Raw genomic sequence first — 18742 nt, 5'->3', positions numbered from 1 at the left:
CAGTGATTACCTTACGTAAATTAGCCACCTCCCTTTGCTCAGCTTTATTTCTCTCTATAGCACTTTTTACCAGCTAATATAGTATGTATTTTCTTGTTTGCTTATGTCTGCTCCCTCCACTGCTACACTTATATTAAGCTCTCTGAGGCTAGGGATGTGTGCATTCTGGTCACGTGTGTATCTGTAGCTCCTAGGACAGTGCTTGGCACCTAGTAGGTGCTCAGTATTTGCTGAACGAATGGAGGAATTGACAAGAACTCTGCTCTGGACATTGGTGTTTATTTGATGATTAGTGTTACAGCTGCAGCATTCACGTGTTACGATCCAGGCTCTGGGACCAGGGAAGGACCCCCCCACCCTCCCTGGTCACTCTCTAGTTATTGGCATCATGAGCAATTCTGGTGGCTCGTCTGCTTTTCTCTTTGAATGACATCAGGGTAACAGAGATGGCAGGGAAATACATTTGGTCAACCCAGAGAGAATCATACCCAGTTAGAATAGCTCAGCCATAGAAAATGGTAAACTGAGTTTTGGCTTAGACTTATGCTTTTAAGTCAGAGCTATTTTGCATCTAAGACTCAGATTCTAAGTGTTTTTAGAAGGACTGCTCTGGTGAGTTTTATGTTTCTATTTTTCCCTTGATAGAATTTGTACCCATGGATTAGAAGTGCATTATGAATGCTTTTGATTTTTCATATATATGTGGAGTGTAATTGTATTAAGTATAAAATCCACCCTGTCATTTCCTTTCATCAAATGCTGAGAGCTTATGTGCCATGATTGCAAATTAACTTTGAATCTTGGAGCTCTGCAGACTGAAAGAAGCCCTGTTTGACTTATCTGCTTTGGAACATGTTGTGCAGAGGTAGGAAGCCTGACGAAGTTTTCTGCATAGTGAAGATTACTGCGATCCAAAGAAGGCTCTCTTTCATTCTCAGTGTTACATGAAATAATACTTCTCCTTCTGTATGTTTAATTAACTCTGCTTTTACAGTAAAGCTTTAAGAGGAGGTTTTTCTCAATTGCAGAGGTAGAGCTCATCTTTGCAAATTTTATAGCTAGATGCATCTTTTTTTTTAAGCTGTAGCAAAGCTTGAGCTTATTCTTATTAGTTTGTAATGTTGCTGTTTGTGTGTGTTGTGTTTTAATGGCTTTATTGAAATAATTCACATTATATAATTTACCTATTTAAAGTGTACAACTTAATGGCTTTTAATATAATCACAGATATGTGCAACTATCACCACAGTCAACTCTAGAGCATTTATATAGCCCCTAAAAGGAACCCATAACCATAGGACTCCCCACCCCGACCCCTAGACAACCACAAACCTGTTTTATGTCTTCATGGATTGGCCTCTTTCTTGATATGTGATATAAATGAGATTGTACAATATGTGGTTTTTTGTGACTGGCATTTTTCGCATAGCATGGTTCCCGGATTCATCCATGTTGTAACAGGTATTGGTAGTTCATTTCTTTCTGTTGCTGAATAATGTTCTCTTGTATGGATGTACCATCTTTTATTTATCCATCTGCTTGGTTTTATATCTGTCTTTTCTATGTTTGGTTTTCTATTTGCAGTCATGCTTTGGTAAAGTGAGTTTAGGAATTCTTTCCCCTTTCACATCAGAGGCTTAGTTTCATAGGCATTTGATTTCCCTTGTTCTTGGCATCGTGGACACCAGGTTTTCTCAAGTACGCTGTGTCATAACAGACACATCCACTTAGCCCCAGGACCAGAGCAGTTCACCAGTGAGTAATTTATTCCTGACAACCCTTAGGGCTTGCCAGAAAGCATCAAGATTTTCAGAATATTTACTTCTGTTTTCCTAATTCAGCTTCACACATCTGTGTAATTATTATTTCAGGCAGTGTTTTAAATTAGTCCCGTTTATTTGAGAACAAAGACCATGCCACATGGTATAGTGTTTGTAATGGTGTCAGCCTTATGGATTCCGTGTTAGTCAAGAATGATTTTGAATAAAGCAGCACAGAAGCTTAGCCCTTTGAAATCCCTGTGATAGACAGAGCAGTGGCTCTCCACTGTGAACAGCTTTGCTCTCCGGAGGGTGGGTGGCAACATCTGGAGATATTTTTTGTTGTCCTGATTGGAACCTTGGGTTGTGTTGCTAGAGGCTACGTGAGCAGAGATCAGGGATGATGCCCCAGGATGCCCCGACCCCAAGAGTGGTCTGGCCCAGAAGATTAACTGTAGTGTGGCTGAGAAGGCCTGGTTTAGAGTGAGCAGTGCGTTTTCCTTCACACTGAATACAAGAGACACAACTGTAGGCAACATGCGAGGGGGGAAATTCGTGTGTAATTGGAGAAACTTAACAGTTAACAGTATAGAAAAGTAATTGCTCATATGAGTGAATTTGTGTGTCCTTTAAAGAAAGGAAGTTTTTTGTGTGTTTTTTTGTTTTTTTGTTTTTTTTTTTTGGTGGAAACCTTCTTGGGCGCCTCATCTTTGGAAATTCTTTGCTCCTACTTCAAATAAAAGATTATATATTGTTCCTTAATTTTACTTGAATTGTTAATTGTAACCCAGAGTTTTGCTGTTCTGGGTACTTTCCCCACCTTTTGCAGGTCGTATGTTTTATTGTTATTAAGCCTTTTTGGAAGACATTAAGATATTTGTCAGAGTTCATCAATCATAGTTCCCTCAGTTTTTCTCAAGGAGTTGAGGAAGTGCTGCTCTAAGCATTGCACCCGCTTGTGATTGAGGGGCCTTCTTTCTGAGTCTCCTGTTTTGATACCACAGAGTCACAGACGTTGCTCACTGATTTTGACTAATGCATCCCATCTCGGTATTTAGGTTCTTTTAGTAAGACATGTATTCCAGGAACGAGTACATAAACTCAGGATTGATTGAGCTTAAATATTTATTAACGCCAAACATAGAGAGTGGTTGGTGGTGCACGTGTAGCTGTTTGCTTACATGGTTGGGTTTGGTCAGGTGAAGAACTGCTCTCAGCACAGTTTCAGGTAAACACAGCCTTACCTCTCCTGGGGTTTGGAGACCTGCTGACCCCATATGGCAGGGTACCTGCCTCTTCCTCAGTGATTCTCCAGCCTGTAGCAGTTTGCTGTTTATGGGAAAACTTTATTTCTTATCCAGGGAGTACAAGTGTTAGAGTGACATTTCCTTTTCCAGAGAAAAGTCAGTACGTTTTTACTCCCAGGAGGCTGACATGAAAGCGAGCAGGAGAAGAACACGGACCTCCCTTTGACAGCAGTCGCCCAGCTGCCCGAGCTTCCTGGGGGTTCTGCTGCATGCTGGCTGCAGCTGCGTCTCTTGGAGCTGGAGTCCAGCAGAGTGGGTGGCTCATTTAGGTCTTCCACACTTTGACCATCCCATTTTGTTCCTTAAGGACAAGGTTAAAAGCATTTATTGAGACACAGTAAATGTAGAGGTGGCAAAGACAGAAGTTCTTGAGGTCCCTTGGCACTGATTTGGGCTTTCAGAAATAGTGGATGTGAAAGCAAGCTTGTTTGGATTTCACTAACAACTCTTGATGGAAAATACCTTGCCAGACAAGATGAATGTTCCCAAAATGCTATTTTCATTGTAAGAGCCTGCAGTGATGCTCTATTTGCTTAGCATACGGTATTGGCTGATGGGGCTTTTGAGGCCCTGTGATTGGAGGCAGTGTAGCCTTGTGGTTGAGAGCACAGGCGCTGGGGTCGGCGGCCCGGGTTTGTGTTGGCTCGCTAGCTGTGTGATCCTGCTCTGCCAAAGTGCTGGCTGTGTGATTTTTTTCCTTGTCTGCTTGCTCAGCCCGTCAGTGCTTGCTTTTTGCATGGGGAGAATATACATAAGAGGAGCATCTGCTGAATACTTAGAGTTAGGATGATCATATGACCTGGTTTACGTGTCTTTCCTGAGCAGTTATCAATCTTTTTGCTCTCAGATGTGTTCCAGTTTGAATGGTAAGTTATATTGTCATTCTTATTATAGTGCAAATGGAATGAATTAATGTGTAGGATGCTTAGCGCATGATAAGTGCTCAGTGAGTATTAGCTCACCTAGGCTTTCCCTCTGCTGCCATCAAGGATGGCGATTTAAAGGATGGTTCTTTTTACTGAGCTTCCTTGCACCTAGAATGTTTTCTCCTTCCTTTTGCTCCTCCACGCATCCTGTTTGTGGTAAATAAGCCAGCTCTAGCACTCCCGCAGTTATTCACTCATGCAATATTTTCTTTCCTGAATAACAGTCTCATCATAATGCCCTCTTGATTGATCCAGCTTAGGTGTGAGAGGGAGGGCAGGGAGAAGTAAGCAGTGGCTTCGGATCTGAAACTACAACACAGAACAAAACAGAGTCAAACCCCACACGGAGCTTGGAGCTTAGGAGCTTAGAGGTAGAGACAGATGTTAATCACGTCACACAGATAGATGTGAAGTGATAGTTGTAGAAAGCACTACAAAGGGTCCTTTTCGACAAGAAAGGACATCTGAGGAAGCAGCTGTTGAGGGAGGAGTGGGGACACCTAGGCCACGGAGAGTTGCTGAGCGTTGCAGCAGAAGGAAGCGCCTGAGCGGGGCTGGCTGCTGGTGGAGGACGCGGGTTTTCAGGAAACTGAGGGGGGACGGCAGAGTGTGGGACGTGATGGTGGGAGAGATGGATACGGGGAGAAGGGCTGTGTAGATCATGGTAAGGAGAGCCTTGGCTGCCGTGTAGAAAGAATTGTGAGGGCTCAAAGGAGAGGATTTGAAGAGGAGCCACGTGAAGGGCTCCAGAGAAGCTACACTAGTAGCTTTAACGAAGATGTGGCGGTGGCGGTGTTCCAAGTAGATATGTTTGAGAGAAATTTATAAGGTAGGGGACATGGATTGTTGATGGTAGGAGGAAAGAGGAGGCGCTAAACATGTGTGCAGCGTAGGTGTCCAGAATGGGCAGGGCATCAGTCACTGAGAGAAACCGTCTAGAAGAGGGGCTAATTTGCGGCCGGAATGTTTTGACATGTTGAGATACCTGTGAGCCACCCAAGAGGAGACTTCAGGTGGGCAGTTTTCCCAGGCATCTGGCTCTGCAGAGGCTGGTAGGCACATGCATCTGTGGATCCCCTGTGTGGACATGGTACCTGGGGGCTGATGAACACGTTTGAGATTGCCTAGGGTGAAAGTGGAGGATGAAGAAAGACTGTTCCAGACAGCGCCCGAAAATCTTCTCCATTAGCTGGCCCAGTACTGGTGGTTGAAGAGCAGGTAACTGGACCTGGGAGGGGACTGTGCCAGGAAAGCCAAAGGAAGAGAGCCTTTCCAGAAGGAGGGTGTGTGGTCAGCTCCGTCAGATGATGCTGAATGGTCAAATGATAATGAGGACAAAAACTAGTGGATTTGTTACAGAGAGGAAATTGCTTTAGTGGGAGTTGTTCTGGTAACTACGATGCAGTAGCCATGGTCCTTGCTGGTTAGTGGAGACAGTGACACAAGTTAACAGCATATTACAGTAGTGAGATCTTGAGGCCACTTTATAGGCAGGGTGGGGAACAGTAAGAGGCTGGACTTTGGGTGGGTCTGGGAGGCTTCCTGGAGCTGGCCAGCAGAAATGCGTGAGGTCCTAGCGGGTGAGGAGGGGCTTGGCAGACAAAGGGAAGGAAAAGGGAAGGGGTCCTTGGCTGGAGCACACTGGAGGGGTGGAGGTGGGGCTGGAGAGGTAAAGGGGCAGTCAGAACAAGAAGGTACTGTAATCTTTGAAAAGGACTGATGGGTGATGCATTGTACTTTTAAGTGGTGAATTGTATGGTGTGTGAATTCTATCTCAATAAAGCTGTTTTTTAAAGAAGTGGTAGTGGGTCAGATATGCTTGGCTGGCTGCGTTGGAGGATGAATTGGAAGGAAGGCAGAAACAAAATCTTACAGTCACGGAGACAGAAGGCATTTGTATTAATCTGTGTGAAAGATGATGATGGCTTGAAATAGACACTTTCTGTTTCAGTTGGAGCAATGAATAAATTATAAAGGTATTCAGTATGTGACTGGTAGACCCTAAGAGCTGAGCAAAATGCTTAGTGTGTGGTTGGGCGTTGGACAAAAGTAAATATTTCCTGCTGTGGTTGAATGAGGAAGAATTAATTGGACCCCATTAACAGCTTTTGGTGTGAGTCAGATGTCTTCCAGAATCTGACCTGAGCAACTGAAGTGACTAGAACTCAGGGGCTGGGAACTCAGGAAGGAGGAGCAACTTTCTATGAATAAGTGAGTTTTACATGATCCAGGAGAAGATAATTTAAAAGTTTTACTCCATTTGTAGTCAGTTTTAGATGATTTAGTTCTTTTTGTAAAAATTAAAAAAAAATTGGGGAGGGGTAGGTAATTATGTTCACTTATTTATTATTGTTATTATTTTTTTAATGGAGGTACTGGGGATTGAACCTAGGACCTTGTGCATGCTAAGTACTGCACTCTAACACTGAGCTATACCCTCCCCACTTAGTTCTTAATCATGTGATAGGATCCCCCTCCTAACAAGTAGACAGTAAGTTCTTGAGGGTAAGGATGGTGTTTGGTTTGTATGTCTTGTATAGCGCAGTACACTGTTGGGTATTATCTGCTGTAGTAGATAGTAAGTCATGACTGCTTGAGGTATGTATTTGTGATAGTTTACACTTCAGTACAGCACGTTGCAATCTATAAGTGCGTTTACATGGAAGTATATACTGAAGGTAATTGCCACAACAGCTCTGTGAGGTAGCTACTTGTTGTCCCTATTTCACAGCAGTGAAACTGACTCAGAGAGGTAGAGTGATTTGCCCAAGGCGCTTGCCGTGGCACTGCCAAGAACTTGAATCTTGGCTTCTCAGTCCGGTATTGTTGCAGTTCTATTAAGGGGCCAAACCTCCTGGGACTGCTTAAATGGTGACAAGAGATGGTTTCCTTAAATTAGGTTTGGACCCTGAGCATGACCAAAATTTTAGTACTTTATGTAAATCACTTCTGATAAGTAATGTGGGGTTTTTGCTGGGAGTTGTTCGCTTCCTTTTGAACAGGCAAATGATGTTTGTGTAGAGATTTTGTTACCGGAGAGTAGGTTCTTGTTTTGCGCAGGAAAGAATTTAAGAGCCAGCCATAGTAAAGTGAAAGCAAATTTATTTAGAGAGAGAGACACATTCCATAGACAGAATGCGGTCAGTCTCAGGAGGGAGAACAGCCCCGGGGTTGGAGGCAGTGGGGTGGTTAGTTTTTATGCGCTGGGCAATTTCATGTGCTGACAAGTGGGAGCATTATTCCAACTGTTCTGGAGAAGGGGCAGGGATTTCCAGGCATTGGGGTTCAGCCACTTTTTGGCCTTTTATGGTCAGCCTGGAAACTGTTGTGGTGCCTGTGGGTGTGTCATGTAGCATGCTAACGAATTACAGTGAGCCTTTAGTGAGGCTCAAGGCCTACTGGACGTCTTCTGCCCTCTTGGGCCTAAGTTGGTCCTAACCAGTTTATGTTGTACCTCAGCTGCTGTGTCATTCTTTTAATGGTTGTGTCCTGCTCCCTTCCCTCCTGTCTCAGTTTAAATAACCTGAAGTAATAAAGAACAGTTTTGTATCATTGACTCTTTGATTGTTGGCTTTTTGTTGAAGGACATTGATCCTGATTAGATTATGACAGAACTAAGCTAGCCAACCAAATTGTATCACTTAAAATAAAATGATGATATGCAATCTGATAAATCTCGAAATTAGTGAGAATAATATACTTTAAACAAATTAAATCCTATGGGACATTGTGCTGTACACCAGGTATTGACACATTGTAGCTGACTACTTCCATTTAAAAAAACATAATGATAACAAAATGCAAAAAAAAAATCAGTTCTACTGGTACTGACTTCAGAAATGTGTAACTTGTAAGTCTCTTTTGAATATCCTCTCCATTCAAGTATGAGTAATATATGTTTTTATGGATTTTAAAGTTTTTGTCAGAAAAACAATACACACCCACTTCCTTGGTGAACTCACTCAATCTCATGGCTTTAAAAACTAAATTTTTATCTCCAGCCTGGACTACATGCCTATTTAAAAATCTTTATGTGGTTTTTATAGGCTTCTCAAACTTAACACATTCATACCTGAAGTCATCTTCCCCCTGGACTCATACGATGTCAGCTCCATCCATCCAGGTGCTCACGTCAGAGCCTTTGGAGTCATTCCTGTCTTCTTCCTCTCACACCTTACCTCCCAGGTTGTCAGCATGTCCTGTTTGACTCTTACTTTGAAAATACATGGAAAGTAAGACTTCTTGCTGTCCCTATCACCCTCCACCCTGGTCCGTGCCAGTCACCTTCGCCTCTCAGCTGGGTTGTGGCATTAAGCCTCTTCCGTTACCAGTCGTCATGCTGCAGCCCTTCGGGGTTTTTCTCAACAGCCAGAGCGATCTTAAACAGGAGTCAGATCATATCTTTCTCTGCTACTTCGATCTCTACAGAGGCTGAAGTGTCATTCAAGTCACTTCATGTCACTTGAGTAAAGGCCAAAGTCCTTCCACTGGGCTGCAAGGCTGGATCCAGCCCCTGTCACCTCTCTGAGCTCATCTCTGGTCGCTCTCCCTCTTCTTCATGCCGCTCCAGCCCCTCTGGCCTCCTGTGTCTTGAATGTACCTTGCTCACTCCTGCCTCCGGACACTTGCACCTCCTTCTCCCTCTGCTGGAATGGTCTCCTTGTTTCCTCTGTACTCATTCTGACTTGAGGCAAAGCCACCTCAGTGAGGCTTCCTCTGATTGTCAATTAAAATTGCAGACCCCTTATACCTTCTTGTCCCCATTAGATTCCCCATTTAAGATCTTTTAATATAATATATACAGTTCCTGGAACATCAGTTCCATGAGGGCAAGCAAGTTTGTATGTGGTTCTCTGCTGTTTTCCCCACAACTAGAGCAGTAGCTAGCACATCGCACACTGTAGGCATTCAGTAGACATTTGTTCATGAACAGATGAAGATTGATTTGAATCTGAAATGTGTTTTATATTAGACGTTTTTCCTTTTGTTATTTGTTAAGGTTATTTGTACCGTGTTTCCTGTTTAACTGGGTTGAGCAGTGGATTGAAGAGATATTTTCAGTATTTTGTCTACTTACTGGAGAAAATACCTTCTATTTTTTGGAGGGAGAGGTTAAAGTGAGTGTATTTCCTAAAACTGTGCGAATTATCAGCACGGATTCACGTGGGAGAAGTTGGCACCTGTGAAGGTACAGATTGTAACCTGAGCAGCACGCTATCATCAGGTCAGGTGGGGTTCAACTTTGGAAGAGCTGCTTCAGAAACACGGGCTGTGGGGCCTGGTGCGGGTGAGCTCGTCTTAGCTCGCCTTTTGTGGTCTGTAAAGCGGGGACAGCAACTTCCGTCTCTTTCACAGCACTGAGGTGCTGAGAGAGAGAATCGAATGAGATCCTGGCAGGGACCTGCTTTGTAAACCCTTTGTTTTATAAAGTCGCTGTGGTTGCCCTGTCTACTGGTAGGTCACGACAGCTACCCTTCTCAGTGCCACCTGCTTCCCCTCTGGGTCCCTTTCTTCAAATGCTTGCATTATTGTCGTATTTGGTCATTTTTAAATGAGGGTCAGAAAAACTATGCTTAGTGTAGTAAATGCAGAGGGAAAAAATACATGCTTACTGGGCTATATTTTAGAGCCAAATGTAAATGGTGGTTGGATTGACTTTTGCTTTGGATTGTCAGTGTTCCCAGTTAATGAAAGCTACACACACACACACACACATACACATACACATTTCATTTTGTGGGTGCTTTCTCTAGTGATTATTGAATTTTTCTTTCTTGTTAACTCTTGACAGAAACAACGCAGATTTCTTTGTAAGTAGAAATACAGCATATGAGTTTGTGGGAAGTAGTGTTGAATGTACAATTTGGACTTCCTATTTTTTTTTTCTCTTTTTTGAGTATTGAAATCATGTTTTTACAGTTTTCTGGAGCAGTTTTCTTCTTAACCTTAGGGAGAATGGTTTTTTTTTTCTTAAATTTATCAGAAGTATTGTCTGTCTTGAACTGCATCTGAGAGGTTTTCAGCCTAAACTCCTTGTTCTTTTTAGACACCCAGTAGACCTTGGTGTGTTTTCAGTGTCAAAGAGGAATGTTTCAACAACTGTGTTAGCTGATAGTTTTCCTTCTTGCATGATTGGCTTGTTCAGGCTCTAAACTTAAGCCTAGTGGAGAAGTAATATTCTCTGTGTGTGTTTTCAGTTGCTAGCACTAGTGGCTACGGGGCTTGGGAGTTTTGTTACTGTCTGTTTAACAGATGGTTCGTCTAGGCAGAACCTTTGCAGTTATTAGAATAATTTTTCATTTTCTGGAAATATGTTTTGAAAATTGAAATCCTATCTGAAAGTGCATTTCCTATGTAGAAGGAAGCAATTTAGGTTTGTGGTACATGCTTTCCCTTTCTGACATTGCTTATAGATTGTCAGCATTATTGCTCCTTCATCTGTCTCCCAAAGATGGTTGTTTACATTTTTATTGTCCTGAATGCCTAAGGGTATTTGAACTGCTTATGGCGAGGTCCTTCCTGATATCAGGTTTGACCTAAAAGCTTTGGAGAGAGTATATGATAATTGTTATGGTTTTGGCATGACCAAAGAGAATTTTCTCTGCATCTGAGGCATGTAATTACAAACTGACTGGTTTATTGTTGTCTAAGTAAAGAGGAGCAATCTTTTGTTTGTTGTGCATGTATTTTCCTATCCGGCCTTAGTAACATGAGAAACAGATGGTTCTCATATTGATCAGTTGTTTCCATTTTTTTTGCATTAGAGCATTGAGGGTAAGAACCATGAGCCTTTCCCTCGTGGTATCTTTAGTTCCAAACACTTGGCACATAAATAATGTTTAGTACAGATTGTTGAACAAATAAGATGAGATATTGATGAAGATGATAAACGATAGAAAGAGATAAATTGTTGGTTATTATGACTTTTCCAAAATTAACTTGCCATTAAAACCGTATTCTTCTTGCCCTTTTAAAATTTTTATAAGAATTGTGTTCAGTTGGAGTTTGGGATTCACTTGTCTTATGATAAATTCTTAAAAACTTCAGACTTTCCTTTTTGGTTTAGTTCTAGGGAGGAGTTTGTTAGGGAAGCTATTAACAGTGGAAATTTGGAAGAGTGTGTAAACCACCTAATATCCCCTAAAGGTGGAAGGTGGTTTTGGGACGCTGTTATATTTTGTTAAGGCAGAGATAGTAAATCTTTAGAGAAAACAGTGGAAAGTAACTAGAATAGTAGACTCAGAAGGTGTAAAATGTTACAATTGAAGGCAGAAGAATCTTGCTTTGAGGTTGTCACTTTCGAGTCAGTTCTTAGGTTTATTCTTGAGAGGAGCCCTGGAAGTTTGGAGAAATTTGGCTAGAGTCTTCAGAAGATAGTTCACTGTGAGACATCCAGGAGACATTTTCTGAGGCTGTTCGGATTGCTCTTTTCTTCGTGTGGAAATCATTTTTACTACAGATTCTTTCCCTTTTAAATTAATATTGTGGGTTATGAAGCTTCTTTTGTATAATTATACCCATTATATGTTGTTTACTAGGGAATACTTTATCCTTTAAAAGGAGAAAACAATTTGCATACAGAAAGTATAGTTTACTCTTATGCATTTAGACATGTTCATTACTGGTGTGCTAGAAAAATCCCAAACCATATGCTGGCTGAGGCCAAAAATTGCTTTTAAAAAAATTTTATATCACTTGTCCTAACTTTTTTCCTATGAGCAGTTAGAAGTTTTTAGTGCTAAAGCATGAGTAAGTTAAGTGATTTAACAAAACATTAGTTTAGGAAGAAAATATGAGAAAATGTTAAAGGACAAAAATCAATCTCTCTCTCTCTCTCTCTCTCTCCTCTCCTAGCATTTTTGAAACGTGGGGGTTGTTGGAGTGGTTGGATTTTCCCTGGAATTGAGTGAGAAATTCAGAAGACTGAAGCCCAGGCTTACTGTCTACCTTTCACGGAGGCCCAGCCGTGAGAGGACAGAAGAAGGCACGTGGCGAATCATGACAGCTGACAAAGACAAAGACAAAGACAAAGAGAAGGATCGGGACCGAGATCGGGACCGAGAGAGAGAGAAAAGAGACAAGGTGAGAGAGAGCGAGAACTCCAGGCCTCGCAGGAGCTGTACCTTGGAAGGAGGGGCCAAAAATTATGCTGAGAGTGATCACAGCGAAGATGAGGACAATGACAACAACAGTGCCACCACGGAGGAGTCCACAAAGAAGAACAAAAAGAAGCCCCCGAAAAAAAAATCTCGTTATGAAAGGACAGATACGGGCGAGATAACCTCGTACATCACTGAGGACGACGTCGTCTACAGGCCCGGAGGTGAGGCGCATTTGGGTCTTTCAGTGTCTGGGGCGGAGAAACGATGTCAGCGTAGACGGAGGGAGGCTTGGAACCCTGCGAGGAGGCAGTGGGTTTGGGCCGGGAAACTCCAGTCAGTGAACACTGGCTTTAACCCGCTTTGGTCCGCTGGGTTCACTCACTCCTTCCCTCTTGTCTGCCTCCACTCTCGCTCCTGCCCTGGCTGGTGCGCTTGTCAGTTCTTCCCTTGTGTCTGCCTGCTCCCTGTTCTCTCGCCTCACTGTCCCTGAGTAGTTTTCCTCTTCTGACTTCCTCCTTGCTTGAATCCTTAACACAGATGAGGCCCTGGTGAGACCCTGCAGAATGGAATGCATGGTGGGACAAGTAAACTTTACAGGTCTTGGAAACAGGGAATTTTACATTGGCTTCAGGAGTGACCAGAAGGTAGAGAGGTATTTTTAATGGCCTTCAGACCAAGGTTTATTCCTTCTGATAACCCCTTTTTCCAAAGCATTGAGCTACAGGGTCTCTGTCATTGATAATAGATGAAGCCAACTAACCTGCTTTGTTTTCCAGAAAAGATAACTGTGTTCAGTGTATTGAGGTTTACAGCATTGTTCAGAGAGAGACACCCAGCATTCAGATGAGATGCAGGGAAACAAGTGGTTTCAGAACCTGTTGGACACCAGCAAGACCTTCCTTTTTCATTTGGTGTAATGGGTCTAGTAAGGTATTTTGCATACAGAAGTCAGTAAAACTAGCTAAAATCATTTTGTTTGAATTACCTGTAATGCTGAGGAATAACATGAATTTCATGAGATGTAATTAACAGGTTAAAATCCTCCCAGTTTGATGTTTTTCCAGGGGTGGAGATGAAAGAGATTATGTTATGTCATTAACCTCATACAGTTGTCTTCCTGAGAGCACTGTAACTGTTCTGGGCCACGTAAAGTACCAGATTTTTTTCCCCCATATGGGAATTAGTTTTGAATTTCAAAACATAATCAATATTAGAACTTACACAGATATACTTGTATTCACAACTACAATTTTTTGGTTGACGATTAACTGAAAAGATACTTATGTGAGAGAAAATTATCAAAGTTGATGTTTCAGGGAAGTTGGAGCTCTGCTGCAGAGACTTGGATGTGTAGTTTAGTTTATAAGATGGTCAGGAGTTTTGATTCGAACTTAAATATTGGACAAATTGGAATTTCTTAGCCACTGAAGAACACGTCATTATAGACTTCACCCAGGTGGCTTGCTGTGGGCCTGTGCAGTTACAGATCATGAGAAAGGAGCAGAGTGTGTTAACTTCTTAGACATAGATTACAGGATGGTACGTTAAAAATAAGTAAAGACTTTATTTGCTGTCCTTTTCTCTTGATGCACAGCAGTTCAGCGTGGACTGGGATCATTTGGATCATTGTCAGAAGGCCGGCCGCCTTGTGTGGTACTGAACGCCAGCCTTTCTCAACGGAATGTTACTCCTGTGTCAGTGGGGACCCTTTCCCCAAAATACTTGAGATACATGTGGGAAATGTCGCACACATGCTGTCCCTCTCGTGAGAGATTCATAATTAATAACTCTGAGAAGTCCTGCAGTTAAGGAAACCTTTTAAGAACATCTAAAAAAAAGCCATTTTTCCCATTTTTGGGCCTGTGGCATCCTGTTTTTACTGAATAACTTCCTAAGAAAAACTGTTTTTGAGAACACTGGTTTGAGAGCTGTTGCACATTCGTATTGCGCCTTCTACAGGATGATTTCCTGCTCGGTGTTTAGAAGACCGTGTGGAGGGAGGTTGCTAATGGCTTATTTACAGAATAGTGAGTTCTTGTTTTGATGAAGAACTTTGTACTAGGGAGGCAGACTTTGTTTCGGTGAATCTGAGGGCCTTTGTGAAGTGTAAAGAAGACACAGGCTCTCTGGAAGATACATGTGTTTGAAAGATCTCCAGAAACCCCAAGTGGCTTGAAAGTTTTCTGTGGCACTCAGCGCATAACCACTTCCTGTGAGGTGCCTCGTGTGCTTGGGAGGGCGGCAGTGCTGTGGCCTAGGGTTTGCACCCTGCCAGGTCCCTGGGTGTTCACTCTTTGGTAAGGAGACTGTCTTTGACCTTCTCGGTGGTTTCATTTCTTTTGAGGTTATGCATTTGGAGCCAAATGACTTGGTTGCCTTCTCCAAATAGCTCCTTTCTAAATGGAGGGCTTTAAAATACTGCCTATTCTTTAGGTTTACTTAAACCGAGGACTCAGAAGTTAGGGTACTGTGATTAGATTCCTAGATAGGACTTGGTTTCTTCCCCTTTCCTTTGTCTTCCTTTCTGGTCGTCTTCTTTCTTGGTGCGAAGTCCTACAACATCATCTTTTGTTAGTGGTGAAAAACCATCACCCTCGCCCAGCTGCAGAGGTTCTGTGTGGTTGTATCTTAAGGGTTTCAGCAGGGATTTTATGGAGCATCATAAGGGATTTCTTCAGTGTGTTACTAGTTTGGAATGGTAAATATTTTATACTCATTTGTTTCCTTAGGAAGTAAATCACAGATTAATTTTTTCCTTTTTACTTCTCAGAATTGGTTTTAATACTCAAATTAAGTATAAATTATAGATACCTCCCAAAATGTCATTAAGAATGAGCCAAGCAGGGAGTGATACTGTGCAGATAAAAATAGACTATTATATAACTATTCTTCCTTGTCCTGGGGGATAGGCCTATGTTCAGATTATTTGGTCTGAGAGAAATGAGATTTTATTGAGAAATTGGATATTTAGAATTTGTTACTAGGTAAGATTTATTTCATGCATGGTTACAACCAGTTCTTTTTTGTTCCTGCTCCTCATCTCTGTGTGTGTCTTTATTTTACCCTTTGGAGCTCAGCATAATGGGCTTGTAGTTAGTTGCACTACTAGTGTTACCTCCTGCCTCAGGGCCTTTGCACTTGCTGTTGCCTCAGGTTAGTGAACCCCATACACATGCAGACATTTAACTTAATTTCTGTCCTTTCTTCAGTGCTCTCATTCCAGTGTCATTGCCTTTTCCCTCCCAGGTTATCCAGATTTCCTTAATAGATACTGTCACAGCATCATGTATCTTTTCTAGCACTTATAACTAATAATTTACTATTTATTTCTGTTACTGTTTTAGGATTACTAGCTATCTCTCTCCTCCGTAAAGGCAGCAACTTTGTTTTTGCTTATCATTGAATTCTTGGAATCTACAACAGTAGTGTATATTCCATAAAAATATTTGTTGAATAAGTAAGTTTCTGAAAATTTTTTTTCAAAAGTGTGTTGACTGATTAATGATGTCAGAGTTAGAATAATGCTTCTGAAAGTCCATGTTGAATAATTTATTTTCCAATGAATGATTTAACAGACTTGTTATAAAATAAAAACCAAAACAAAAACCTTGTGGGGCTCTGTTTATATATTGCCTCTGTGTCTAATCTAACTTCTTTGTTGTCTTTCAACCATTACTCTGCTTTTGAGATGACTGTCATGGTAACAAATTGATTTATTACACATCTGTGTGCAGCCAGATTTCCCTTGTGGGCCTTTTTAGCAAAGGATATTGATTGTAAAATTTGCTGGGTAGCATATTAATTTCTTTCTACTACTTTCTTCCTTCTTCTCCCTAGCTTTATTGAGATATAATTGACATAAAACATTGCTTAAGGTGTATAACATAGTGATTTTATATATGTGTATATTGCAAAATGGTTACAATGAGGTTAGTTAATACTTCCATCATCACCCATAATTACAGTTTGTGTGTGTGTGTATGTGGTGAGAACTTTTAAAATCTGTTCTTCTAGCAACTTCAAAAATATTCACTGCAGTATTCTTAACTATAATCACCATACTATGCATTATATCCCCCAAACTTACTCATCTTATAACTGGAAGTTTGTACCCTTTGACTACTTTCACCCATTTCTTTTACCCCTTGCCCCCACTTCCCTACCTGTGGCAACCACTAATCTGTTTTCTGTTTCTGGGTTTGATTTTCTTAGATTCCACAGATAAGTGATATCATGCATATTTCTCTGTCTGACTTTTTCACTTAGCATAATGCTAAGGTGTTGCAAATGGCAGGATTTCCTTCTTTTTATGGCTGAATAATGTTCCATTGTATATCTGTACCACATTTTCTTTATTTGTTCATCCATCAGTGGACACTTAATAGATTGTTTCTGGGTCTTGGTTATTGTAAATAATGCTGCAGTGAACCTAGGGGTGCAGATACCTCTTCCAGATAGTGATTTTATTTCTTTCAGATATATACCCAGAGATGGAATTGCCAGATCGTATGGCCGTCCTGTTTTTACTTTTTGGAGGAACTTCCATGCTGTTTTCCAGTTTACATTCCCACCAAAAGTATATCCACTATTTTCAGTTAGATACTATGATTCCTTTATTCCTGATCAAGTAAAACAGTCAAAAAAATTAAATTCAAATCAGTTGGGAGCGGTTTTTTCATTTTGGCGTGTCAGTTTTGCTTACTATTTTGATAAGGAAACATGTCCTTTACAAAGTGCCTATTAAGCTGGTTCTCTGTTTCTTGTATTCTGTCATTTCAACTGATAATATTTTATTCTCTGATTGACCTTAGGTATTTTCCTAGAGTGGCAGAAACCTCTAGCACATACATGGAGGGGGAAAACACCAAGACAGGAATTTCAAGTTTGTTATATTATGTTCCTTCTGCTTTCATGAACAAAGTGTGAAATTTTTCATGAATATAAATTTTATATATAAAAGGCTAAAACTTTTAAGTCTGTGGTTTATGAAATCTTAGATGAAATTAAAGATTTCCTCTTTTATTTGCAAATTTTCCTCATTATCGTGTGGAATTGGGGACTTGACCTGATGAAGGACCTGGAAACTAGAATTGATTCTATATTGAACATTGAGGTGTTAATTTCTTTTGATGCAAATGGAATTTAAGCTGGAAAAATCTAAACGAATTGAAACCTGGGGATCTGGGTTGAATCAATATGAACTATTGAAGTTAAAAGTAGACTATTAATCAAGCATAATGTTGAGTGGACACAAAAGAGTTAATACTATCGATTCTTTCTATATAAAGTTAAAAAACAGGCAAAACTAATCTTCAGTGTTTTGAAGTCAGGATAGTAGTTACACTGATGGACACTGGGTGTCTGAAATAGAGCGTGAGGGGGAACCTCAGTGGTCTGGTCCTGTTCTGTCTTGTGGTGACAGTGCTGGTTGTAGACTTACTCACTTTGTGAGAATTTATCATGCTTGTACTTCTCTGCATGTGTGTTAGACTTCAATGAAAAATTTACTTAAAAAGAAAAAGTAAAGTTAAAACATGGAACTTTTGAAGATGGATAGTTCCCCCTTTGGTACAAGTTCCTATTTAAAGAGGGAAGAGAATTACCAGCATTTTAACAAACAGTATGTCCTAACATTTAGCTACTGATTCTTGCGGGGTTGGTCTCAGACCAATTATGAGGCTGAATTTGGTTTCAGAGTCTTGCTTTTCTGAGTAATTGAAAGCCTATCTATTGCAATCACTCAGACAAGAATTCGGTCTCTAAAATAAAGCAGAACCGAACTCTGGCACTTGGTGTTCCAGGACATATATTTTGGGCAAAATAAAAGCACATTTGATTTGTAACTTTTTATCCATGTTTCATGTCTAGAAGAATTGTAGATAGAAGTGACATGCAGGTGAAGGTGTCTTCTTGAGACATTCTTATTTGGTGTAGGGGTGGCATGAGTTTTTCTGATGATTGTAAGAGTATTTTTTGTGTAACAGGAAACACAAATTCTGGCATAAAGGAACCTTTAGGACCAGTTTGAATGATAGTGGTTTGCCTTGTGTTACAAGTTCATTTGCACTTAATAAACCTAATATTAACCTGCTTAAAGCCTTTCATTGGATCCTTTTTACCAGTAGGATTAAGTCCAGAATCTTCACATGGGACACCCGACTGATGTGATTGCATGTCTGCACAGTCATCTTTAGATTTTGTTTTTTATTTGGGAAGAAGCACAGTGAGGCAGTGCATTAGTTTGCAAGGGCTGTCATAATTACCACAAACTCAGTAGCTTAAACAACAGAAATAATATTGTCTCGCAGTTCTCTAGGCCACAAGTTTGAGATCAAGGTGTCAGCATGATCCTGCTCCCACCTAAGGCACCAGGAGAGAATCTGTCTGTTCCAAGTCTCTTCTAGCTTCTGGTTGCTCCTTGACTTGTGCCAGGATAACTGCAGCCCTCACGTGGCATTCTCCTTGTGTGCCTATTTTTGTGTCTGACCAAATTTCTCCTTTTTATAAACACACCAATCATACTGGCTTAGGGCCCCACCACATGGTAGCTAATTATGTCTGCAGTGACCCCTCTTCAAGGAAGGTCACATTTTGAGGTCTGGATGGTTAGAGCTTTAACATATGAATTTGGGACGGGGGACAGGGAT

General features: G+C 41.1%; 1 protein-coding gene across 3 annotated transcripts in view; it reads left to right on the top strand.

The window, feature by feature from the left end:
- Positions 1-18742, top strand: part of RERE (arginine-glutamic acid dipeptide repeats) — a 366156-nt gene that overhangs the window by 122720 nt on the left and 224694 nt on the right. For all 3 annotated transcript variants that reach the window (XM_032495115.1, XM_032495113.1, XM_032495114.1), the window contains exon 2: positions 11848-12316. In XM_032495115.1, the coding sequence (XP_032351006.1) occupies positions 11992-12316 (325 nt within the window). In that variant the 5' untranslated portion in view covers positions 11848-11991. The remainder of the gene's footprint in view (positions 1-11847; positions 12317-18742) is intronic.

Source organism: Camelus ferus, chromosome 13 (assembly GCF_009834535.1).
Source record: "Camelus ferus isolate YT-003-E chromosome 13, BCGSAC_Cfer_1.0, whole genome shotgun sequence".
Lineage (NCBI taxonomy): Eukaryota > Metazoa > Chordata > Mammalia > Artiodactyla > Camelidae > Camelus > Camelus ferus.
This window is presented reverse-complemented; position numbering and strand designations above follow the sequence as displayed.